The sequence below is a fragment of the Cheilinus undulatus genome, linkage group 13 (genome assembly GCF_018320785.1).
Source record: "Cheilinus undulatus linkage group 13, ASM1832078v1, whole genome shotgun sequence".
Lineage (NCBI taxonomy): Eukaryota > Metazoa > Chordata > Actinopteri > Labriformes > Labridae > Cheilinus > Cheilinus undulatus.
The window spans coordinates 18,493,229-18,520,658 of NC_054877.1; the positions used below are offsets into that span (position 1 = coordinate 18,493,229).

Here is a 27,430-nt window from a genome sequence, read left to right on the forward strand (position 1 = left end):
ATACCTATGAGATAAAAATGAGACTGAAGCAGGTTTTTGTGCTCAAAACTTTGCATTTTTATTAACTGTGCAAGGCGAGAGCAGCAGCGACACTTTGGTGGAGCAGGTTGAAAGCCGGGGAAGCTTAGATCTTGTTGAAGGCAGCAACGTCGACACTTTGGACCTGCAGACAGAAAAGGTGTACAGTTATAAGGACATATTCATGGTTTTATGCGGGAAGTTACTGTTCATCAAATCTATTATGTTAAATCTTTAATAAAGCAAATTCAAGGATGTCAAAGCTTTCTCAGTATTTTCTAAGGTTCCTAGGATTTACTGAAGATCTTTTTCTAGGACATTGTCAGTGATAAATTACCTTTTAATGACACGATAAGACACCTCTACCAAAGTTACTGATTTCATGTAAAGATGAGATCCATTTTACCCGAGCAGATCAGCCGAGTGTTTGGCTTGGAAATGCTAGCAAATAAAAGTTTACCAACATCTATACTTGTTCAGTTTGGTCGCCATGCTGCATTTAACCACAGCACCTAATTCATTATCAGACTCTCCCAACAAGCCATCAAATCCAACTCTCTGTCAAACCTGTCAACTTCACTAACTGAACATGAATGCCAACAAATTTAACAGAATTTAACAGTTTAAAGCAAGACGGGAAAAGTGATGTTAATCTATACGCCTAATAAAAACAAAAGTAAGCAGCCAGCAGTGACTTGTTTTTACATTTGAACATTATATTGTTGACTACTAGGAAAACTACTACTCTGGGCATGTCCAAAGTAACAGAGTTCCCGTCTCTAAAGCCAATTAATTAACGTTATCTTGTTTGTGTAATCCATTGAGAACATTACAGCTTGCTTGCTTTGCAGGAGGTTCAGTGCTTAAGCACTGATGGCAAGACGCATGACTCAGGTGGTTTTTACTGGATGCTCCTGTCAGTCTTTGTGGCTGCTTTTATTTTATAGTTTTAAGGGTTGTAACAATCTTATCAGCAGTTTAGCCGAAGCGATTAAGAAACATATCTGTCCTGAGGATTCAGTTATATCACAAAAACTATTATTTCTAACATACTGCATGGAATTGAAATATTTTCACTCCCAAATCAAGCTCAAGGAAAAGAAAAGTATCTCATCACTGCTGCTCACTGCATTGGAAAATTACTTCTAAAAAATTTACCAGCCACGTCTCTGCAGAGACAAGCAGAAAAGTACAACACAGAAGTGATAAAAACCTCAGCAGGTAAAATCAGAGCTCTCTACCCCACAATCCACCTGAGGTAAGTGGAAAAACTGTTTTTCTGTTAGGGTAAATCCAGCCTTTCATTATACATGTAATAGGTACATACAAAGTCCTCAAACTTTGTGATCTCCTCCTCCAGGATGTCTGTGCCCACTTTGTCATCCTCGACCACACAGTTGATCTGCAGCTTCTTGATGCCATAGCCGACTGGAACCAGTTTGGATGCTCCCCACAGGAGCCCGTCCATTTGCACTGAACGCACACACTCCTCCAGCTTCGCCATGTCGGTCTCGTCGTCCCACTGAGGGAACACAGAAGGACAGACAGAATTAAAATCAACAAATTCCATCAGTTGGTAATAAACTTCTATATTTGTTATCAATCAGATATGACAGCATATGGCACAGGGAGCTCTGTTTGCTTCATTATTGTAAGTGAATTTTTAATTAGAAATACATTTAAAAAAGAGCAAATCAGATGTCTTCCTTTACCTTTTCAGAAACCCATGAATACATTTACCATTCATCTTGTTAATTTTCAACACAACTATTGGCAACTTCAGTCTATAAGGATACGTACAGGCTTGACGTCCAGCAGGATGGATGACTTAGCAATGAGGGCGGGTTTCTTGGCTTTCTTCGCTGCATAGGCTTCAACGCGTTCCTGTTTGAGGCGTTCTGCTTCCTCATCTTCGTCATCACTGCCAAACAAGTCGAAGTCATCGTCATCATCTGCATCATCACCGTTCACCTGTTTGACAGGGACAGCTTTGACTGGAGCAGCCTGTCAAAACAAAGGGAAAGGACAGGAAGATGGACTTAAAGTGGACAGTGAAGGCAAAAATTTGCATGTAAGAGTTAACAACACACATTGAATAATTACCCAGGGTAAGGTAGTAGCAATATATACACACGTGGACAAAATTGTTGGTACCTCTCTGTCAATGAAAGAAAAACCCACAATTGTCACAGAAATAACTTGAATCTGACAAAAGTGATAATAAAAAAAAATTTAATGAAAATTAACCAATGAAAATCAGACATTGCTTTTGAATTGTGGTTCAACAGAATTATTTTAAAAAACAAACTCGTGAAACAGGACTGGACAAAAATAACTGTACCCTTAACTTAATATTTTGTTGCACAACCTTTTGAGGCAATCACTGCAATCACACAATTTCTGTAACTTTCAGTGAGACTTCTGCACCTCTCAGCAGATATTTTGGCCCACTCCTCAAGAGCAAACTGCTCCAGTTGTCTCAGGTTTGAAGGGTGCCTTCTCCAGACGGCATGTTTCAGATCCTTCCACAGATGTTCAATAGGGTTTAGATCAGGGCTCATAGAAGGCCACTTCAGAATAGTCCAATGTTTTGCTCTTAGCCATTCTCGGGTGTTTTTAGGTGTGTGTTTTGGGTCATTATCCTGTTGCAAGACCCATGACCTGCGACTGAGACCAAGCTTTCTGACACTGGGCTGCACATTTCTCTCTAGAATACCTTGATAGTCTTGAGATTTCATTGTACCCTGAACAGATTCAAGACACCCTGTGCCAGATGCAGCAAAGCAGCCCCAGAACATAACAGAGCCTCCTCCATGTTTCACAGTAGGGAATGTGTTCTTTTCTTGGTATGCTTCATTTTTGCGTCTGTGAACACAGAGTTGATGTGCCTTGCCAAAAAGTTCCAGTTTTGTCTCGTCTGTCCATAGGACATTCTCCCAGAAGCTTTGTGGCTTGTCAAAATGCAGTTTGGCAAATTCCAGTCTCGCTTTGTTATGATTTGTTTTCAACAGTGGTGTCCTCCTTGGTCGTCTCCCATGAAGTCCACTTTGGCTCAAACAGCAACGGAAGGTGCGCTCTGACACTGATGTACCTTGACCTTGGAGTTCACCTTTAATGTCTTTGGGGGTTGTTCTGGGCTCTTTTGTTACCATTCGTATTATCTGTCTCTTCAATTTGTCATCAATTTTCCTCCTGCGGCCATGTCCAGGGAGGTTGGCTACAGTCCTGTGGATCTTAAATTTCTGAATAACATGTGCAACTGCAGTCACAGGAACATCAAGCTGCTTGGAGATGGTCTTATAGCCTTTACCTTTAACATGCTTGTCTATAATTTTCTTTCTAATCTCCTGAGACAACTCTCTTCTTTCCTTCCTCTGGTCTGTGTTTAGTGTGGTACACACCATGTCACCAAACAGCACAGTGACTACTGGTCACCCTTTAAATAGGCCGACTGACTGATTACAAGTTTGTAGACACCTGTGATGCTAATTAGAGGACACACCTTGGTTGAACATGTCCCTATGGTCACATTATTTTCAATCTTTTCTTGGGGTACCATCATTTTTGTCCGGGCCTGTTTCATGAGTTTGTTTTTTTAAAATAATTCTGTTGAACCACAATTCAAAAGCAATGTCTGATTTTCATTGGTTAATTTTCATCGAATTTTTATTTATTATTACTTTTGTCAGATTCACACAGAGGGGTACCAACAATTTTGTCCGCATGTGTATAGTAATTTTATCCCAAAGAACTGAAGTCCACAGTGAAATCTCGTTGTACATTTGCCCATCTTAAGTGTAATGAATTGACTATGCTGGAGCTGGTATGAAATAATAAAGATTACATTTTCAAAGTTTTCGCAACAAAAAAACTTTTGTTTTTATTTCTTCCTTATAAAGTCTTTTGTTTTATACTACAATTTGTGATATTTCTTGAGACAGAAAATTTCATACAATTTAAAAATCTTTACCCAGATATAAGACCATATAGTGGACAGACATGTCGGGAGCCATTAATACATATTCAGTGCTTAAACTTATTAGACCACCTGTCATATTTGTCTCAAAGACCATCCAGCAACATGAAGTGCTTTAATGCGGACTCTTTCATTTTTAGTGAGCTCTCCACGTTTTACCATTTGAACAGGAATGAGGAATTTCAAACTGAATTCACCTTTTTACACCCAAATTTGAGCCGGCTCACTGGGCTTCTCTGAGAAATTAGAAATTAATCAAGCATAACATTCAACCACTAAAACTAATTTTTCTGTTCAGGAATGCAAGTAAATAACTATAATTTGACATATTATTCAAGAAATAGTGATGTGCTTTACTATTTTTTCAGTTTTTTTGTAAATCAGTACATTTGAAAATTCATGGATAACAATAATATTTTAGCATTAAAAATATCATTTAGGTTAAAGAGCTTCTACATATTGGTGTATTAACCATTGCAGAAACAAAAAAAGATTTTAGTAATTACCAATGCTGTTAATTTAGGGCAGCTGTGGCATAAATCTTACTTTGGGTGGTGGTCTTATAAATTTGTTAAGCACTGTATATTTAGTGATGTAATTTAGCTAAAACTACAATTACTGCCTTTCAGTTACCTGCCTCTGTGAGGTTGCAACTAGTAGTAAAAATAAAGTGTGCATACAGAAAGACTACATGAAAACATAATGCCTCTGGCCCTGTCTAACTCCAGTGCAAAGGCTTCAAAATGTAATTCTTAATTTTCTACCTTGGCAGAGGGGACGGCTGCTGGTGCAGGGGTCTTTTCCAGTACAGCAACTCTGGACTCCAACTTCTGCAGGGCTTCTCTCATGCTCTCCACCACTGATTACAGAGAGAGTAAAGGATGAATACTACAGTACACATGAGAAATATGAGAGACATGAAATAACTCAATCCATGCAGACACCTTTGTGCAGGGTCTGGTTCTCCAGCTCCAGGCTCTTCATGCGTGAAACCAGCTCCTGGTCTCCTCCATGTGAGGATGACTGTGGAAAGATTTATACTTTTATTAGTAATAGTCCTGCAGCTGGTGTCCAAATGCAAATGTAAAGGCGGTCCAATCCAAGCCTGACAGGAGGAAAAACAGAGGCTTGAAAACAAAACCATGCAGGGCTTAAGACCTTAACAAAAATGATTTGGCCACACTCACACAAAACGCTTGCGTGGAAATTAAATCCTTTTTGTGGTTATGATGCTGGTATGCAAACAAACTGGGCAAAAATATTTTTAACAAAGGTGAAACCCTAAAATGTGTTTTACCAACGTTTAAATGGTCCAACTAAAATTATTTAGTCATGGGAAGTGCGTGACATTCACTGGAAAATATATCGTCATTACAGAAAGTAATGTATGACTGAGCATATTCAGCAAACACAATTTATTTTTCCACCAGCAGAAGTAAGTTTAAAGAGCTTAGCTGAGAATAAAGACTGTAACAAGGGGACATTATTGTGTTAAAATAACTTCAAAAGGTACCAAAGTATACCTCTCCCTAGAAAGAAAAGTTTGAAAGTATTTTCTGATTAAGAAAAAAGCTTTAAGGTGGTGATGAGGTAGCTCTAGGGGGATCCCATATATTTAACTTTTCCCTTTGTTTGTCTTTTTACTTAGTTACTTACTCTTAATACAAAAAGTGCCTCAATTATTTCATCAGTGAATTACGGGTTGCAGAACAGTATTAATTTTGACAGCTACTTTCAATTTTAGTCTTAGTTTTAGTCTTTCCATTAGTTTTAACCACATTTCAGTCATTTCCACCCTTTATAGTTTTAGTCTAGGTTTAGCTGAAAAACTCAGATACATTTTTGTCCAGTTTTAGTCCATTAAAAGTGGCTACGTTTTAGTCTTTGCCTTTAGGCAAATCATGTTTTCTCTTTGAATCGGGTGCAAAATCAGTGTGTTTTATGCACCTTGATAAAACAGATCTGTTTTTTTACAGCTGAGAAGCAGAAAAGATACAAATGTGTTTTGACAGATATTATGGAATCTGAATGTCCTACAGAAACTAAATTACATTTAAGTATTGTTTTAGTGGAAAACCAAACTTAAGGCCAATCCTATTTCTACACCTTAGCCCTTCCCCTTGCCCCTTAAAACAGAGTGGTAAGTAAATAAAAACGAGAAAAAGTTAAGAAACAAGATGCCACTTGATTGCTGTTAATCATTACACATTATCAATCAACAGTGCACCATCGGAGTTGATAATAAAGCTTTGACTATCTCATCCATATTATGGATCTGTGTTGATCTTCTCCATATATTTATACAGTTGATAGCCCTTGATTACACACGTACACACCGAAAATACAATAAACTCCTATCCATAGTGGCTAAAGCTTGAACACATGAGAAAACACAACTGTTCTATTTTGTATAATCAATGACGAAAATATTTACATGGTGGGAAATTCATCATAGCCCTTGGTTTCAAGTGTGGTCCTGGAAAATCTTCATTTCAAGGACTATGTAGCCCTTAGCCCAAGCCCTCTATTCAAAAGAGAATTTGGACACCCCTTCACCCGACATGAACGCTCAAAACCCAGGGGAAGGGCTAAGATAAGGGCTAAGGGGTAGAAATGGTACTGACCCTTAGTTCGAGTTTAAGTCATCAAAGATCTATTTGTTGCTAGTCTTATGCCCAATCTGCACGGTACTAATATCACAGGAAGTCTGTTTTTAATTCCATGTGAATCGACTACATCTGAAATTTGGAGAGTAAAAATTCAAGGGCAATTTACCCGTCATATTTCAACACACATCGATCCATAGGTAATATGAAGCCCATGCAAATTGGCATCTTTGTAATTAAGGGTGGTAATTTTTTATTTATTTTTCGGCCTGTGCGGCCTTTCATGCACTTTTTTCTAATCGGAAAAATATTTTAGGCTGTGTAGGGGATTGCAGGTGACATTCTGACACATGTAAGTTATAAACAGTCCTTTTTCAGTTAATTTCAGCTTGTTTATAAAAATGGCTTTATTTTCTTAACTTATTTACTAAAACTCTGTTTCTCTTTGCAAGTTCCTGATCTTATATCAGTATTATTCAGCCATACATTTCATACACTTTACGATTTGAAATGTGTCACTCAACATGGAGTGGTTAGGCTGCAACAGCTAATCTGCACAGGGAGGGTTGTAGTGATCCCAAATTAGTTAAGCACAGAAAAATATCAGCATCACCTGCATAGATACAGTTACAGTAACAGGGGAGGTTCAAATTTAACATGAGACCTCCCCCTTTCTCAAATATTAACAGTAGAGATGCTTGACTTTCTCTCTTCTTCTCAATATGATTAGCTGCAGATATGCACAGGTGACTTTCATGACCTCGAGGCATAATGGAACGGTTAGGAAATATTTCACTAGTTTATTAGCCATGGACAGCTTACTGCATATCTAAAAAATGTGAAAATATATGTAAAGAGAGAAGGTAAAAAACACTTAAGCACTTTGTGCTCGCAAGCATTTTTTGTATGAACTTTAGAAATAAAAATGGATGCATTTTCATTGCTGTAGCCATGCAGCACTTTCATGTTCTCATTCAGAAATGTCTGCAAATTTGAATAAACTCCAGACGGCTTATCCCATGCGAATGCATCGCCCCAAACACTGATACTAGGAGATGATTCAAATGATCAGAGGTCCACAGGTAATACTTGTCATGTTACTCATGGAAAAAAGATTGTACACTAAGATTTCTAGTCATGGTTTTAGTAGATAAAATTAACACCGTTGTAGAAGTTACATGACAAGTACGTTAAGTTTTAGTATATATATAAAAAAATTACCAATTCCTATCACAAACAGTTCAGGAAATATTTCACAACAGAGATTCAGATTTCAACCCCAAAATTACACAGTTAGTGGTGCTGAACCTTCAAAAATTAAAAACAGAAGCAGGGTGTAGCAGGACAAGACGCCTTAGTGCAGTGACAACAGAAGCACACTCCACTTCAGCCAGCAAACTCAGACGCCTGCCTCAGCCATGCAGCGTTTTCCACGTCTGAGCAGCAAAGCTGGATGAGGACTACTTACGTTTCTGTGCTGCCGTTTCTGCTGGCGCCCTTTAGCCTGCTGCAGGGCCGTTTTCGCCTAAACCCGCCAATGTACACGATGATGGAAAAGGTGGAAATCCACAGAGACAGAGAGAAAAGCAGTGGTTGTAGTGGAAAGGGAAACACTGCATTATGCACAGCTTCAGGGCCATCAGTAACGAGGACAGAAAGAGGGGTAAATAATTTAAGAGGCAAATTCTTTACAACAATTGTTGCGTCAAAGAAATATTTGCTAATGCTGCGCTCCACAGAGCTTTTTAAACACTCTGACCACCTGCTTAGACCACACATCCACCAGTGTCTTCCTCGAATCTTAAAAAGATCCTAAACCTCAAGAGGCAGCAACTTTCAGTGAACAAGCGTCAAGTGTAGTGCTTTAGACACAGCAGCACTTTATGATTTGGTAAAGCCAGGCTTATGCTTCCTTAAGGCTTAACCTTTAAAAATAAAACGTCCACCTTAATACAGTAATTATGCTTATAAACAATCTTAACTGCTCCTCCTGTCTAAACTGGCTAAAATCTTCTTGACTGTGACTTAGTTCACCATACTCTTTGCATGCCAAACTGTTGTAATGGTTGCCCTGAGCTAATATTTGTTGACCCAATCACATTTTGGAGTTTGGCTTCTCAGTTTGGCCTATGATGTGAAAACATTACCTTACTGAGCCAAATCAGACTTGTAATAACCAAGAGAGTGACAAACAGAAAAAATAACACAGCAGCTTTCTGAGACGGACACTTGGGTCATGAAATCCCAGCTTCTTGAGTGCCACTTTACTTTAACAGATATGAAGGATTGAGGATTTTCTCCAAAACTTTTTTATTTTCAGCCACTATGGACAGAAGAAACAGTAACATCCATCACTACTGTTTGCAAAGAAAATAGGGGGCCTTGACATTTTATCAAGATATCCTTTCCTTGTTTACACCATACAAACTGTTGTTGCACTAGCAATATACAAATTAGAGCTCAACCAATGTAGCAGATTAGATATAGACAAATTACTCAAAATATGTGCTTCAAAAAACTTTAATATAAGTGTTGTTTTGAAAACCAGTGCTAATTCCAGTATGCCATACTGGTTACTGGAAGATAATTTTGGCATTAGATTGAAAAGTTTTTACTGGTCAGACTCTAATAATAAATGCCATCAAGGTTAGGACAGACACATTAGCAGCTTGGCGATGTTTTGAGATGGAGATTATGGGAGAAGCAAGCAGAAAAAAACGATTGAGCATGAGTTTTGTAACAGAAATTAAATAGAATTTAAGGCACAGACTTAAAAGACAGAAAATAGGCAGATATATCCCAAAGAATCTGTTGTCTACACTTTAATCATACTCTCTCATTAAACAGTTTTTCCCCTGTTTATGGGCTGGTACATGAACATTAGTGAGTACAGTCCTGCCAGCACAGGGGACGTCCCTGAAAATCATTTGTTGTACAGTACTCACTCCGTTTAATGACTGCAGGATATTCTTTCGGGATTTAGCCATGTCCTGCAGAATGGCATTAACTTCTCTGTCCTGCAGGCATACATGCGGGTAAAGTAGTGATGAAGCAGTAGCAGTGAGCAAGACAGAAAGGAGCATGCAGACAGACAGAAGCAGGGCAGCTCATACACCAATATTATGAATGAGTAAGAAAAGGCTCTTTAAAAGATGCATAATTCCATATCTTGGAGTCTTACACATTCAGAGGACAAGCAGCCAATCAAAAGCAAATATATATTGTGAGCTTTGGGCTTATTTACTTGGCCCTCATGTTGGAACAGAAAGGTTGAACACAATCTGGCAGCAGGCATGAGGGCATACAGACCTCGTGCCCCGCTCATGACATGACCTGCAGGTCTATCGGTGCAGCTGTCCTATTCCCACGTTAGTACATGTTGTACTATGTCAATGAGTTTCATTGAAAGCACTTCTGACAAATAAAAACTAGCAAAATTGAATATCGGGTAGCATAAATAGCTCATAATTTGTCTTAAGCAAGTGAAGACATTTTAATATTGTTCAGGCAAAAGTAGAGGCAGAAATCTCAAAACAAAGCCCATCAAAAACCTCTGCATCCTTTGTAATTGCAAAAGTTAAGTAGGTTAATGTGTCATTTTGTGGTTTGGGTGTTTGAATCATTAAAACCTGGCCTGATATTAGTCTAATCCTTCTCCATTGTTTCTCAGACCAGTGTAAAGAACACTCTACTGCAGCCCTGAGCAGCCTGAGAAGCAGAGACAGCTGCCAAACCACCTGACCCCTCTCACTGGGGCGAGTCACTTCTAAATCGAGTGGCTTAAACCGCATGCACACAGCTGCTGCGGCCTGCGGCTCAGGATGATGTAACTGTTGCTCAGGCTAACCAGGCCAGTGACTGACAAGGCAGCATGAGCTGAGCAGGTGTCAAAAACTTGAAAGACGGCAACAAGACAGAAAAGGTGGACTGGAAATAAAGGTTAACTGAAAAATAAATGCCCCTTCTTTTTTTAAAATAACATCCAACTGACACACATTAAACCAACACCAGACTGGCTATACAACAAAAGTTCTACCACTTCTACCTGTTGCTGCTGCTGTGTGGAGGGGCCGTTGAGTCCCTCATAGAAGCGCCTTTCCGCTTCATCATAGCGGTATTTGTCGAACCAGATGTTCTCCGAGGCGAGGCACTGAAGTCCACTCATGTTGGTACTAAGGAAAGACATAAAAAATATGAAAATAAGATAGAGCTGACATCGATCTGCACTAAAAAATAATCTACAAACAGCATTAAGAAGCTTCAACAGCCAGCACAATCAGTGACATAAAATGAGTGACAGAACTTCATCCAGTGTTTGACCAAGACAGCTTATTTTAAAGGTTAAAACCATCATGCAAAGCCACAGATGAAGCTTTGGGTGTAAAAGAGAGGGACAAAACAAAGCACAACAGACTGTTTTGTTTTCTTAACACAGGAAATTATCTGCAAAACAACAGGTATCAGTTTCAGCAAATTATACAACAAATAAAATAAAATAAAAATCAACATTAAATAATGCTTATATGCTTCACCTCCCTTCTCATATTTGCTGACTGGTTACTGCAGCAGACAGGCATCTACACATTCCTCAGTCAGTGAAACACAGTTGCCTGGTCTGCAAAGTCTGGATTAGAGAACAAAAGGTTGGCTGGTGCTCACTAACAACACTCTCTTAGGAACAGCCGAGGTCCACTTTCTTTTTCATGTAACAGACAACTCAAAGGCTCATTGGAAGCCTAAACACTACCTTTATAATACAAATCATTAAAGTTGTTTTAAGTTGTAAATTAATTTTCCACTAATCAAAATAAAAGTAGAAATCCAGCAAACTTTCTTTGCTAAAGCCCTCTGTTGACCTCATTGAAATAACCAAGGTGCTACATTTATGTTCTGATGGAGTCATTCTGAATGCAGCAATAACACAAAAGTCAAAATAAACAGCTCACTCTACAAACCAACTGATAAAAAACATGAAACAATTTAAAAGTTAGAAAACCAAAAAAAGCCAGACAAAAAATGCAGACAGACAAGTGCAAACAAAATACATTTTAAAAAAATCACTGTAGTACTTTAATTAACCGAAAACCACACATCACGTCTCTCCCATTTCCTGTGTGAAGTTGCCATACTTGTCCCATCTGGGCCTGCTCTCCGACTCAGAGAGGCCTCTCCTCCTCTGGGTTGGACCCCTGCTGCCCTTGCCCCCCTGCTCGGTCTCAGAGGAGGTGCGATTGCGGCCTCTGCTGTACTGGCGATGGGGGGTGCCAGAGGCCTTCACAGTGACTGGGCGGCCTTCGTGCTGCTGACCACGGTTGCGGTTGGACTGGAAGGTCATGTAGCCCCTGGTGTTTGGGCTTCTAGGAGAGGAAGACAGGGGTCCGTTGCCATTAGAGGCGAGTCGGCGTTGGTAGTTGCTCTCGGCCTGCTCGTAGGCACTGCGTTGGTGCCAGACTCCCTCAGCCTGCATGCCCTGGAGGACGGGGCTTTGACCATAGGATCCCCTCGCCTCCATGGAGCTGCTCAACCACTCCTCTCCAGAGCTGTGGCCCTCAGAATGAGACAAACGTGTGCGCCGCTGTGGTCTACCAAACTGGACTTTGTCCCCACTGATGACGCCTCTCTCCAGTGTGGGAAAATTTCCCTGCCTGAACGCCCCCATCGGTGCAGCAGTGTAGTGAGGGCCTCTCTCCTGATGACGGTTTGGCAAAGACTGATCCATTTCTTGATTAAAAGGGTCTCTTCTCTACTCACTTTTGTGTCAGGTTTATGAGGAGAGAAAGAAGCAACAGGTGGAAGCTAGAGGCATTAGTTCAGTGTTCAGTGTGAAGAGAGCATCACAAAAGCTACTGTGCTTGTTAGATGCATCAAAGAAAGCTGATACGTGTGATGCCAATGTAATCAGGAGAGCAACGAGCACTGGATTGATCAAAAACCTTTAAGTTTTGAAATAATTTTCCTTCACAGATAGAGTTAATTTATCTCATGTGGGAACAGAGGAATCAACCAGGGTTGGGCACCAAATAAGATTTTGTATAGTCAAATTGTTCAGCAGTTACTTGATCAATCTCACATTGGACTTTAAAAAAGCAAAGCCAAAAACATATACATCTGAAGCAACTGGCCAGGAATTAGACTCAGTCTGCAGTGTTTCCTTCATAATTTCTTCAATACTGGAGTTCAACGTAATTAATTTTTTTATAAACAGTGTTGAAATTAAACTTAAAATAAGCAATCTAAAGTTGAAATACACAAGGGGAATTACACTTATCTAATGAAAGGTTTGGTGCAAAAGTAAAGATTGGCTATCCCTGTTCCCAATACTTAAAAAGATACTAGAAAATGAGGAAACACTGTATTTATGCATTATATTTAAGGATGTTTTTCATCGACTAAAAACCCAACCATGTCTGGCTCACCTTTGCCTTGGCATGCTGAAGGAAATTGCACACTCCCTATTGTGGAATGGAACATTTCATATAATTCAAAGTAAACACACAAACCAAAGCAAATCAATTAAGGACAATTTAAAATATTTCTTATTGCAGCACCAGCAAGCAAACCTCACATTCAAGAGACAACTACATTTTGATGTATGACACACACAAATAACTTACCATTTCATAAAACAGAAATGTGCAAATTATAAAAACCTTATTTAGAAACATGGGTGATGCACGGCTTAAAGCACTGTTAGTGCAGGTATACATCTTTCAATTGCCAGTTTATTGGTTACAACGTACTAATGCAATAAAAACAGGGCTGGGGCACACATCCACTAGTCATTAAATCAATTAAGGCGTTTAAGTTTGAATTAATTTTTAATGAGGATGTTACTGTGAAAAACAAGGGTGGAAAACTTTATATACACACACTATATATTGATTTGAAGCAATCCGTGGGTCTTAATGGACTGGTTCATAGGGACCCTTTCCAATTTAGCAAGACCATTTCCGTTTGATTATTATGATCTAAAGAGTACAGTACATCTTCAAAAGTTAAGTTTAACGACTCTATGAATTGTTGCTTGCTTGTCAGCAGTCTGACACACAGTTTTACAAGTAATCATGATAATGAGGATAAAATACTGAGGGCAGAGACAGGCAGTCCAACTTTTTTAAGGTTCAGCATTAATATGAACTATTTTATGTGTTAAAACATTTATTTATCGATTGGATTATCAGTTAACTGCCTCCACATCTAAAGTAGACCTTAAAGTGGGGGTATTATGCCTTTTTTCAAGGCTTTACACCATCTCTCTGATACCCACTAGTAGCTTCACATGGTTTACAGCTCAAAAAACTCCTCATGTTTTTCACACTGGTGTCCTGAAAAACCCTTATTTTATTTTAACCTCTGTCTGAAATGCTTCGTTTTCGCTGCTGTCTCTATAATGGTGGACTCTACGTTCATCTTGTGGGGGCGGTCTGTCCCACTTTGCCAACAGCACAGACGAACCAGTCAGGAGATCCAATTGCGATGACCTCATCAGTTCGCTCCATCAAAATCTTGTCTCAGGAAGATCTCAGCGAGATTCCCAACGAACCGTTTTCATCAGTTTACACTCTAATTCCAAGATGACTGCCACATACGTTTATCTTGCGGTTTGAAAATTTGCATACATGGAGTATGGACACCCAACATTGTGACTTTATATTTATGTTTTAAAAATCAGAAAAGTATAATACCCCCTCTTTAATAGTAATAAATCTAGGAATGTAAAGTAACTAATTAGATTTACTAAAATTACTTTAGCTGAGTAGCTTTAAAGGGATAGACTTCGACATTTTGGCAAATTCACCCATTGCCATAATTCCTGTAGTCTTAGTAATAGGTTTGTTACCTTTAGTTGTCGGTGCAAGCTATTTTTAGATTGGCGCTGCTGAGTTCGGACCTGCTGTGCCAACTCAATGTAAGCAGACGGTATTCCGGCTTTCCCTCATCAAACTCATCAAATACACAATCCAACAACTCCAAAACGCTCTCATGGACAAGTTGTGACCTGCACATTCACCACACTATGAAATAATAACATATAACTATGTAACATTACGACACATGAAGCAAATACTTGGAACTATTTCTTGAGTAAACCACTGGGCGGAGTGACACAGTGAAGCAGCCATGTCTGGAGTGTAGTTCCGGCTTTGCATTTAGCTTTAAAACATCTCCGTCTCCTAATGCTCCATGATTATTTCACAGTGTGGTGAATGTACAGGTCACAACTTGTCCACGAGAGCGTTTTGGAGTTGTTGGATTGTGTATTTGATGAGTTTGATGAGGGAAAGCCAGAATACTATCTGCTTACATTGAGTTGGCACAGCAGGTCCGAACTCGGCAGCGCTGACCTAAAAATAGCTTGCACCGACAACTGAAGGTAATGAACCTATTACTAAGACTATAGGAATTATAGCAATGGGCAAATTTGCCAAAATGCTGAAGTATCCCTTTAAGGAGTTGGCTACTTCTACTTAAGTAAAAGTACAGTTGCTCTGGATAAAACTTGAATACAATACTCTTGTACTTCTTCTGCCTCTGTTGACTACACAGTAGTACGTAGCAAGAGAATGATTCCACATCAAACACCCAAAACAGCTGATGCCTGCTGGGGTTCGTTTGGTAATGTTTCTGGTGAAGTTGTTTTTTAATGTGAGACACGCACCACTAGTGAAGCAATACACTGAGTTAGGGTTCCCGTCTGTGTCTTCAGCTGGTCCTAAAGGATGCATAGCCCGAATTCTTCATCAGTATGCATTGCCTTGCAATGATGTTGACTTTTTCTTTTGTTCTTGCCAGAGGAGAACCATCTTGCCACAGATTTCAAGAATTACTGCAGCTCTATGATATTGTGAAATATTTCTTTCAAAAGTGTAGTTAGACTTTACTTAGTGTGGCCAAATATAGACACTTTCTCTTAACTTTATTTTAGAGGTCATTTTTTTTTACCTGAACAACCTGGTTGGAGATCTATTCTCTTGTTCTTGCCAAAAAGGAAAGATTATATTTCACTGTACAACTTCTAAGTAACAACTCAGTACGCTGAATGTAAAGTAAACTCAAAATTATTTCAACTTTTACTTTAGTAGAATTATAGACCAGTACCTATACTTCTACCCAAGTAAAATTTAACTAGCTAGCGCTACTGTACTTTTACTTGAATACAGTAATCATGCACTATTTCCACCTCTGAAAAATTACATCTCTACCTAGGCTAACTGTTTGTGTCCCCTTTCAAGTGATATGTCTGAGAAATTCCCTTGAACACCTCTAAATTATCAGTGGTTTTCATTCCCCATACATATGGCTGAAAAAGTTAAAATACTTGTGTTTACAGGCTGTAAATGGGTCTAGTAGAGCTATCTAAACATGTCATTTTTAGGACAATAATATACTCTTGTACTTGTCACTTCAGTAAAACCTTAAAAAAACGCTTCTTATTTACTGTGTTGTCTCATTAATGTCTTTCTGAACAGTTACATCAAATTAACCTTAAGCTGGTGTACCTCAAACTGGCAACTGCGTGTATTACTTTTATTCCACACCACCATCAGATAGCAGTAACTTAAATCAGTGCATGTGTTAGGGCATCAGCTGAAAAGCAGCTTCAACATCACTCACCTTTAATATCTTGAAGGGGGAAGCTAAAGCCCAAAGGACAAATGAGAAATAATACAAAAGTACTCGTAAAAACTACTATCCCAACAACCACTCGGCGACAAAATATTGTTTGAGAGACGCTACACAAACATTAGAGCAAACAACCACTAAAAGAAAATGACAATAAAGGAAGAAAACGCCAAGTTTAAAGTCCAATCCGCAAAAAACACAGTCATGCAAATGGCAAAAATAAAGTGATACGAAAATAAGTGGAATATCGTGTTGTATTACATCTGTAGCTTGTTCACCCTCCCGCTAGCTAAAGTTAGGTTTGTAACAGGAGTTTCTTTGACAGCCACTGCAACTTTGTAGTCCGTTGACCACGTGGCGCTTGAAAACTCAGAAACTTAAAAAGTGTATGGGTTTTCATGAACAGTACATATTTGTTATATTCCAACTCTTACAAATTGACATGTAGAGAACTTACTCTTGGCTTTATTCGACGTTTTATGACTCGATAACCGTCCCCTGGCGTGCTGCCTCGGCTGTAATCCGACGGGAGAAGAGGACTAACAGTTACGGACGCTTCTATTCGTCACTACCAGAGGGGAGTGGGAAGGACGCTTTTCACATCTTTTCGACGATTTAAATGTTAAATTTAACCTTATTCAAGTCAAATCTTATACCAGAACACATTTATTAATTTTCCTTTAATCTTGAAGACAGAAACATTCCGTGTTTTTGCCTATACATCGTTAATTCAGATTGGTATGATCCATTAGGACCTAGGACTTCATTTCCCAGCATCGCAGGACACCGGCAGCTGACGGCTGGCTTAGCTATGTGTAGTTGTTTACAGTTGTTGACAGAGTGCAGCCAAGTCCGAAAAACAACCGTAATAAGGGTAATTAGGTCCAATATGACTCAAACTTCCTATGTATAATGAGGGACCAGCCATGTACACGTTCACATGGCATTATTTTGTACAGATAATAGCGCTCCCTTGAGGTGACAATACATACCATGTTTTACATTAGAAGCTACTTCTCCTAAACGATTTTAGTTATTCACGTCAAATTAGTGTCAGGAAGGTGTTAAGACGTTGGTGTAGCACCATACAAAATCTGTGAATTTTGGAAAGAGGGCACAAGTTTTACTGGATGGCAAACATTAAAGTCCATATTTTTACCTTAAACTCAGAACAGCCATGACTCAGCTGAATTTCATCATGACTTTTTGCATTTTAAGTCAGGACAATCAGTGTAACAGGATGTCACATCAAGATTTCATCATGCCTGAAAAGGATTTAATGGGCTTGATGAGAGCATGCACCCAAACACATTAGCAATCGTATTTTTCAAAAAACATACAGGGGTACCTTATGGCACTCACTAGGACACATCCTAAGATGTGTACCTTCATTTTTGTAGAGTATCAAACCTGTACATCTAACTGTGATGCCATGACGACATTTTGTTCAGCAGAAAACAGGAAATCGTTTTTTTTTCATGGGTTTAAAGTGCTTGTAAAGACATAAAATTTGATTTAAATAATGTCCAGAGGGGGCTGCACGGCAGAGCAGGGGTCAGCACTGTTGTCCCACAACAAGAAGGTCTCTGGTTCGTTTCCTGGTCAGGGCCTTTCTGCTGTCTGGTTGTCTGTCTCTATATGTCAGCCCTATGATTGACTGGTGACCAGTTCAGGGTGTACCCCACCTCTCATCCAATAAAAGCTGAGATAGGCTCTAGCCCCCCCGACGACCCCGGCCCGGACGATTCTTTATTGAATATGGCATTGTTGGACCCCTATAAATGGCCATTAAATGGAATATAGGAAAATATCTCCTTTCAGAGACAAAAATACAAATGAGGCAAGGTTTCATAGTACTTATTCGTGAAGCAGGAAAGAATCCCAAAAACCTATAATTGGTGCCCAATCACTCTCCTGAACAACAACTACAAAATATTAACTCTCTCCCAAATAATCAGTGAGACCCAATCAGGATTCATAAGAGGCAGATTGATACTAAACAATGTGTGATTAGTTCAAGATTTTAACTGAATATAATGAGTTCATAACTGATGATGATTCATTGTTTTTCTTGATAGACTTTTGATGTGGTAGAGCAGTGGTAGGCAACTGGTGGCCCGTGGGCCAAAATTGGCCCGCCGCCAATAATACCTGGCCCACCAGATGACTTTGAATAAAAAAACTTGTAAAATATGTATGCTATCACAAAAACGACAATTCCACACAGATTTCAGAACATTTATTCAATGAAAAAATATGATAAAATAAAATAAAGCAGCATCTGCTTGACTTCAGACGCACACTGGCTTGAGGTAGGAACTTAATTGGCACTCTGATAAAAAGGAGAAAAAAGGAAAAATCACTCTCTGTGCAGCCTGTAGCAAATTCATTGATTTTAAATAAATAACTTTAATAATAATTACGTTGTTGTACAAGATATAATAGTATAGATGAGAAAAAAGTATTCTTTTTTATTGGAAAAGACAGGTTTTGCCCGATGAAGATGTAATTTTGGCCCGCCGTTGAGTTAGTCAGAAAAAAATTTGGCCCAAGGCCAAACTCAGTTGCTGACCCCTGTGGTAGGGCATCCTTTTATTTTCAAAGTATTTCAACTCTGGGGTTTTTTTGGGAACATTTCAGAAAATGTAGTGAAATGTTTATATATTGACACTAATAATAATATTTCAGTTTCATTATCAGAGGGAACCTCCCCCCGTTTTACAATCAATAGAGGAATTGGCAAGGCTGCCCAATTTCCCCATCTCTCTTTTTTCAATGGCAGCAGAAATGTTCTCTATTCTTATTTAAAATTCTGATATTGAACAATTGGATTTCTTTGAGAACAAATAGTTAAACTCTTATTTAGCCTGGACATCACAAGTGGAAAAAAAATATGGCCTACACATCTACACATGCATAAAGCAGTTCTAAAAAATGAAGGGAAACACTAATAACATTTAAAAAGTACTTAGTGAACTTTAGATATCTGCCTAACAAAGTTGTGCCAACTCAAGTGAAATAACACAGGTCCTAGATCTAGTACAGTCCAAAATCTGCAGTCCATAAACTGCTGAAACTTGTTTAATTGTAATGCTCCCCCACCTCGTGGAGTGGCGCTGTGTCGAGAAGCATGGATCCTAGGTCTACAGTCCTTATTCAGCGGTCCTGAAACTGCTGCCTGTGAGCCTGCAGATACACACTATTTAAAGATATGTACTATTGCCTTTTTCCCTTATTTGTCCTGCAGATGACATTTTTATTCTCATTAATATACACTCAGTACCCCATTGTGACAAAGGGAAAAAAAGAATATACAAGTATTGAGAGCCTTTGCAGCAACACTTGAAATTTTGCTCAGATGTTTCCCATTTCCCTGGATCTTTGCTGACATGTTCATCACTGCAGCCTTTCACTGATCTGGGCTTGGCAGAGTTGCTTGACAGAAGCCTTTCCTCAGGTTTTTTGCAAACTCCAAATGGGCTTTCATGCATTTTGCACTGACAAGAGGCTTCTGTCACTCTGCCATAAATCCCAGGAGCTTTGTCCCATCTCCATACAGGATCTCTGGAGCTGAGTTAGAGTGACCATCAGGTTCTTTTGGTCACTTCTCTTACTAAGGCTCTTCTCCCCCTGATGCTCAGTTTTGCCAAGTGACCAGCTCTTGGTAAAGTCCTGGTTATGCCAGACTTCTTCCATTTGAGAATTTTGGAGACCACTGTACTCTTGGGAACCTTTGAAGCAGCAGAAACTTTTCGTAACCTTTACCAGATCTTTGCCTTGCAACAATCCTGTCTCAGAGCAAAAACCAAGCCATGAGGTCAAAGGAACTGCCTGCAGAGCTCAGATATGCATTGTCAGCTGTGAAGCCTTCTATAGAGAGGTGTGTGTCTTTCCAAATCATGTCAAATCAACTTAATTTATCACAGGTTGACTCCAGTCAAGGTGTAGAAACATCACAGCAAAGATCAGGAGAAAAGGAAGGAAACTGAGCTAAATTTCAAGTGTTATTGCAAAGGGTCTGAAAACTTATGTGAATGTGATATTTCAATTTTTTTTTGTTTTTTTACTAATTAGATTTTTGTTCTGTTTTCCCTTTGTCATGATGTGGTACCGCATGTACATTAATGATAATAAAATAATTTTTTTCAACTGTAGCATCAGGCTGCAACATAACAAAGTTGTAAAAAGTGGAGGGGGCCTGAATAATAGAATAAAAACTAAAAAAAACAAACTTAAAACTTCTCTGACAAAAGTTAGAATGTTGGCCATGACAAGCAGAGTTTCAAACATCTTTAAATGGGAGAGGAAGGGAAGGACAGGCTGTGTCTTTAGAAATGAAGGCACTTTACAATTCAGACATTGATTAATGATTCATCCAATAGCGGCAATCTTCTCCAGATTAAAAGGACAAATTTATATCTTTTAAAATGTGGAAACGCCTTCCTTTAGACTGAAGTTGATATTAGAAGATGTTCGACAAAACAACTTAATTGATGGGCTTATTAACTCCACTGTCATCCCGCTCTTTTCCTAGTTTATTGCAGCACCTATGATTGCATTTCCTGCTTTCCTCATTATATATGTATCATATTTGGATGACAGTAAAGTTTGGGTCTGCTAGGTCTAGTTTTATAGTTTATTTGGCTATAGGTTATTTAATGTTGGTATACTTCCATAGTTCTTTAATGCATCCCCTCATGTGCACCTATCTCTACATGAAATATAAATGCAAATCTGTCTGTTACAATAAAGTCTTAGATTCTATGACTTATGGTGATAAAAAAAGTTTTTTCACACTATCTTGCAGGACAGAAATCATGAATTTGTTTGTCTTTGGGCTGTTGAATTTGCATCTGCTTCAGCAACTACAGATGAGGTGCTTTCTTTCTGGACTCGTCAGCTGTCATACTAAATACTGATCACTCACATGTATTGCTGACGGTAAAAACAAGAAATTTAAATGAGATTTGGCTGCACAAACTGACAGAAAAGTGACACTCTGAATTATATTTAAGGAGAGCAGAGCTACACTTCACACTCTTACTGACATGAAAATTTAACGGTTAGCCCTTCAGCTTCAGGTTGTTTGGGGCCACACACTCACAAGTGTTGCCTGACCTGTGTCTGAGTGTCAGGAATAATACATGTGACTTGTGAAATTGCTTCGCATGCTTCTCTGAGCAGGGTCTTTCACTGTGAATGTTGCACTGATTCGACATGCTGCCCTCTGTTTGAGGCTGAGGGTGGAAAAATAACTGATAAAGAAAACAAACATATTGAAAATAAAACATGATGCAACTCATTTCAAGCTGAATTTAGGGTATTCCAGGTCAAATGTACAACTTCATCACTTTAATTTCATACCGTAAAATGTTTGTGTTGCATAATTTCATGGGAGTTATGCTGAAGCACTGATTATGTTCAGGGTCAGGATTCCACCTTGTCGGCGTACTGTCTTGAGGTCTTGCTTAGCTGAGAAAATAATTATATTCATAACTGAATAATTCATCTGTTTGTTTTAGTTTTAAAATTTATTACTGCTGATGCTTGGCTTTTGATTGTGGCCAGAAGATTTGAGCACATCGCCCACTGCACGCTGACCTTCACTGGTTACCGGTTAAGATTAGAATCAGATTTGAGTTTTACTGCCAAATACATTTACACATTATAAAGCATAAATCCATGCCTCTCAGCTCCCACAGCTAATCACAGCTCCTTCCCTTAACACAGCTGTGTTTTTAAATATGACGTACTTCTCACTATTCCCTGCTTGCATTAATGCTGACGCACCATGCTGCTGCTGGCAAAGCTTAACTTCCTCCACCCCAGCCTCCTTCTTTATAGCATAAAGCTTGTTGCACACATATTTGGGTTCATGCTACTATGGATTGATTGCTTTTGAACTAAGTTGATTGTATCCAGAATGCATTGTGTTCCTGAATGAACACATAATCTGACTTGGTGTTCCGGTGCACAACAGTCAACACAGATAAAAATAGTAAAAAAAAAAGAAAAACAGGAGTACATAGCAGAATTGATTAGTGTAATGGCCTTCAAGTAGGCCTTCCAAGAAAGCCACAGCTCATTTGAAATGCAGCCGCTCGGCCCCAGACGAAGACAAACAAAACTGAACACATAACTCCAGTTTGAAAATTTCTACACTGGCTCCCATGTACATTTTAGAATAGATAGTTAGAATAGAAGCGTTTTTATATCTATGAGTCACTGAAAAACATCAGCCTAGAAGGGTTAGACAGTCGTGTCACTGTACCTCTGAAGTAAACATGTCCGTGTATCAGCTGGTGTCTTCACTTGTCCATAAAAGCTTGACCCTGGACTGTGACAGAGGGTTCAGCTGCACTCAGCTTGTCTCCTACTTTGTTATGGAGGAACTGTAGCTTGTTGGACGCTACCACGCTGTGTGATGGAAAAAAATCAACCAAGCTACCAAAAAGCTACTGAAAATGTAGTTGAGCTACACTACTACCACCACCATGTTTGACTGTGTGTATGATGTTCTTTCTATGAAATCCTGTCTTTAAAATCAGTGTCTAAATAATGTTTATTATTATTATTATTATTATGTTAAAGATAATTTTAGAATAAGAGCTAAAATTCCATTTGTTTTTTTTGTTTGTTTTTTTGTTTGGTGTAAAGTATGAGAGACATGGACTTAAAAAAATCAGTGGCATGTTCCATTGAGTTAATGTCCCGTGAGCCATAGTAATATTTTGTGCTGCCATGTCAATAAAATAACTTCATCAAGAGACGATATTACCATAAAACACAAAACAAATATAGATTTAAAAATCCAACAACTATAAAACCTGAAAAAAAAAAACGCATCAAGAAGCCCTTAGGAATTACAAAAAGAAGCAAACCATTGCAATGCTAAGAGAAAGTAACCATAAGAGATGCAAAATAAGTACCAGCCTCTAATAACACACAGGTGCACCGATAACACAGATAATCAAGTATAATGAAACGTAAATAAACACAAGCAGATGACAAAACAACAACAAATACATGCTAATGAAGAACCTATTTTGACAATGTGGAGAGAGACATGCCTCAAAAAGGGACGAGAAGAACGGAAAGAAGCAAAGTTGTCATAAAAGGGCCACAACTGACCACAAAAAGACACTACAAGAGTATGCATCGTTGGGAAGGAAGGAAATAGACACACGAATTGGAGAAAATTGAAGGAAATACTATTTATACTAAAAGACCTGAGAGACATGAATTAGAAGGAGAGTGGCTGCGTATGATATTCTGTGTGTGGGAGGGACAGCTTGTGGCTTTATGAAGGGATCTATAAATCCACGCTCACAGCGACATTTCAGTTAGTGTGCACAAAAATACACTCTGCTGCATCCAAACTGGGTTAAATTGACTCTCTCTGCTTTTCACTTCAAGAGATATCTGCTCACAGAAAAACCATGAATGAGAACCTATCAGAGAAGAGGGACACATACTCACCCATCGTGGATGCTCTACGTGCCTTATTTGTTTGTACCTCATTGTAAAGCAATCCCAGGCCTGAGGGGCTGTTTGACACAGGATTCCCTCTGCATTTTATTGATGTCGTGTTACAGGAAGTGTGGGCGTAAAATGTAGCATTTCAGAAAGGTATATTTTTTGTAGCATTCATGGCCTTCAAAGAGTTAAACTGACACATTGAGGGTTTGGAGAAACACACCTAAAAATAGACAGAAACTAAAATAAATTCAAGATCATGTTTATTTTTATCTGTCTGAAAGGAATCGAATTTCCTTTAGTTAGCAGCTCAAAGAGGAAGTCTATGAGTGAGATAACCTATATTAGATTCACTAACAAGAAGTTTTAAGGCAAAAATGTCTAAATTTGAAAAAATGGTTACACCCTCTCCATAGGAGATATTTTCTGGATTCTGGAGCCATACACTAAAAACAAACTGAGTCTGTCTGCTCCACTTGAAATCTTAAAGACACATTGCATAGCTGTTTGACAGCCAACAACCATTGGTGTTTGAAATACAAGACATTAGCCAGAAGCTGGCTGTGGTATCACATACACCTTTTGTTAACATCTGTTTGTATATAGGACAAAGTATTTTAGGATCCACTTTGAGGCCAGTGAGTGATAACTACTAACTGTAACCTGAGACCTTGTATACTAGGAGGTTTGCTTTCAATCATTTTATAGGCCACTGGGACACAAATTCATATCTGGATGTGACAAAGAAGCAATCACTACTCTGTGTTTCTGTGTGGAGCTTTGTTTGAACATCTGGCTGTAAATGTTTCTGTAGATGACTATAATGCTCCAGAGGACTGTCCTTTGTCTAGCTGAAGGTTAATGTTGCTGTGTTCTTGTTCTCATGTGCTGTAGAGAGGAGCTTTTTTGGTACCAACCTGCTCCACATTTACACCTGAAAACCATGACCTTGTTTTGTAAGTCAAGCATGAAAACTTATGAAGTCAGAGACAGTAATTCACTGGGTAAAACATGGCTATACAATTCAAGCAAGTGCTGTTTGGGGAAATTATATGAGCAGTTAGTTCTATTATTGATTGACACTAATAGTTTTCTTTGTAAGACAATCATTTAGTAATAGTAGTATAAGTAGTATTTTTTCAGTCATCTAAAAAAGTACAAAAAATATTCACAGCGTAAAAAGTTTAAAAAAGTTGACAGCCTTATACTGAGTATCAACTGAATAATTATAGACAAAAGCAAACTTCTAAGTATATCCTATAGTCTACCAGATTATGACTATATAACAACATGTAAAAAATTCACATTTATAAACTTTAAATATGGCTTTACCAACAACTTAAACTAAACTGATTTGTCATCTGCATACAAAGTTAGTAAAAATTCATGACAGCAGCATATCTTGTTTTTGTTGGGAAATGGCTCCTGGGTAGAGCTATGAGGTGTCTTGGTGGTTCAGGTTTTCATTACACAAACTGATGAGGGCAAAATTCAACAAAAAAATACATTAATTAAATGACTAGATATATTTGTATTAGATACTGCATTTTTAAGAAGCGTTCTGCTCTCATAATACCCATAATGCACATAATTTATCTATTGATGCTGGGAAATGCCCTCAAATATTTAAACGGGAGTTATAAACCCAATAATCCCTCCTGGGATCTCAAATGTTCCTGAAAACTTAGTAACAGAGAGACTGATGGTTTTCTTAAAGAAAACCAGCTTCTCCACCCAGGTTTCAACCTGGTTATTCTTCAGATATGGTAACCAGTTATTTCACAGAAAGTATCAAGGAATCTATAGATGATGGTGAAGTTGTGAAGCAGTTTTCTTAGACCTGAGAAAAACCTTTGATACTGTAAACCATGACATACTTTTGAATAAACTTGAAAAACTATTTTTTTCCAAACAAGCTCTAAGCTGGTTTAGTCATATCTGGAATCCTGAATGCAGTGTGTTAAAATAGATAGTTCAATATCTTCCTTTCAGAACTGTAGTGCAGGTGTCCCTCTTTGGCTTATACATAAATGAGCTACCAGACAGCTGTAAAGACTTATGTGGTCAAAAGACTGCATATGATGCAGTCATCCTACGTCCCCACAACAAGCTGCAGAGTTGTTGAATAGACAGCTGGTCAGTGAGTCACGGTGGCTGTAAACATTTTTTTTAACAATGTTCTTCTACAGATGAAAAACAACATGAAATGATTTTATCATAAATATTGACCAAAAGGAAATGCATGAAGTGAACAAATTTAAATATCTAGATGTTGTCCTGGACTCACAATTGCAATTTTAGGCACAGAAAAGTTTCCAAGATCATTAAGACTCCCTTGAGCTGCTTTCAGCTTATAAGTTCTTATTTACCAATAGAAACTGCTCAGGTATTAATGAACGTCAGGGTTGGAAATGAACTTTTTGCCTACCTGCCACTGTGGCTAGTGGATTCAAAAACCTTCCAGCTATTAATGTTTTTACCAGCCACTTTATTTAAACAATAAATATAATTTAACAAGGTATGATGTCATAATCAAGGCTTTTAGTCGTTCAAATTAAAAACTAATCATTAAACTATAATGCTTCAATGGCATTTTACTGTTTTATGAATGTCAGGTTTGCAAAAATTTAATATTTTTGAATGATTTCCAAAACAGTCTGGCTGCACCCTCTTGCAGTCCATTAATGTGAGACACCACAACTTGCTGGTACGACGTATTTCCTGTTTTATATTTTTTCAAAATTAAACTTTATTCATAAACAAAGTTAATTAGCAGTTAACTTAAGCCACATGAGCTTCTGAAAATGTAGCTAAAGCTAACGTTGCTAAAGCTAATGTAGCTAAATCTAATGTTGCTAAAGCTAACCTAGCTATGTAGCTTATGTAGTTAACATTAGATTTGTAGCTTTGTTGGTATAGATATGCATGAGCTTCGTGAGGTTTATAATTATCATGTTAGCGCTGTTATCTACGTAGCTTATACAACTAATTGTTAGCTGCATTTGCTACGTTAGAATATTTTTGTGGAGGATGAGCTTTTTTCCTGAAAGCAGACTGTTTACTCAGCTTTAAAAAATGTTTCGTAATCAGGTTTAACGGGTCAGGTTTTTGACTTTAGCTATTGGTATCCTAAAACTTACCTTAACCCTAACCCAGATAGAAGCATAATCCAATTTTATTTTGAAATTTTTAGCATGTATTTCTGACAGATGCAGCATCTCACAGTAATGGTCAACAAGAGGGACTGTCTGAGATCAACAGTCAGCAGCCAGACCCCTCCCATGATTTCTGCAATCTCATTCTCGGACTTAAAATGAGTAAAGCATTGGTTCAGAGACAGCTTTAGCAGATACACCAGCTGCAATAACTGACTGGGATAAAGCCACCCAGTCAACAATGAAACCTATATTATCTTCATACAAACCAACCTGTAAAGCACTTTTCAGAAGCAAATGGCACAGCTGTAAAGTTGTTTGCAAAGTTAATACATTTCTAAATGATCAAACTGACTTTTAAGTCGTAGTAGCAGGGCATCCATACATTCGCAGGTTCTGCTCAGTTATTGTTCCTGAATGAATGTGAGGCCCACCAGTGGTTTAAAGAGAGTCCTCTGATAAACTTAAACAGCATCATTGTTAAATACTGTTTAGGCCTCTGGAAGTCATTATAGGTTGGTAAAATAAACGTTTGTGGCTTCAAATGAAGCCATTGGCTGTTTGGTTGATCACGA

General features: G+C 38.4%; 1 protein-coding gene across 9 annotated transcripts; it reads right to left on the reverse strand.

Annotated features, from left to right (window-relative positions):
* Positions 1-33: 33 nt before the first annotated feature.
* On the reverse strand, positions 34-16,793 carry eef1da (eukaryotic translation elongation factor 1 delta a (guanine nucleotide exchange protein)). 9 transcript variants are annotated; one of them, XM_041803440.1, is made up of 12 exons: positions 16,682-16,757; positions 16,216-16,238; positions 13,017-13,052; positions 11,730-12,350; positions 10,646-10,772; positions 9,546-9,617; positions 8,069-8,125; positions 4,939-5,017; positions 4,759-4,853; positions 1,819-2,022; positions 1,346-1,540; positions 34-163 (listed from the first exon to the last, which is right to left on the reverse strand). In XM_041803440.1, exons 4-12 carry the CDS (start codon positions 12,317-12,319, stop codon positions 125-127), a joined length of 1,458 nt encoding a protein of 485 aa, XP_041659374.1. In that variant the 5' UTR covers positions 12,320-12,350; positions 13,017-13,052; positions 16,216-16,238; positions 16,682-16,757; the 3' UTR covers positions 34-124. The 9 variants fall into 9 exon arrangements, with proteins under 9 accessions (XP_041659374.1, XP_041659378.1, XP_041659372.1 ...); XM_041803444.1 differs by lacking the exon at positions 11,730-12,350 and having other exon boundaries at positions 16,682-16,778; XM_041803438.1 differs by lacking the exon at positions 13,017-13,052 and having other exon boundaries at positions 16,682-16,776.
* Between the last annotated feature and the right edge of the window lie 10,637 nt (positions 16,794-27,430).

Bases quoted from the DNA above. Each gene is read 5' to 3' on its own strand.
- eef1da (XM_041803438.1), bottom strand. From the start codon at position 12,319: ATGGATCAGTCTTTGCCAAACCGTCATCAGGAGAGAGGCCCTCACTAC. The intron at 1,541-1,818 runs GTACGTATCCTT...GTGTTCCCTCAG, and splicing joins TCCTGCTGGACGTCAAGCCT to TGGGACGACGAGACCGACAT. The intron at 164-1,345 runs GTATGTACCTAT...TTCTGTCTGCAG, and splicing joins TCACAAAGTTTGAGGACTTT to GTCCAAAGTGTCGACGTTGC.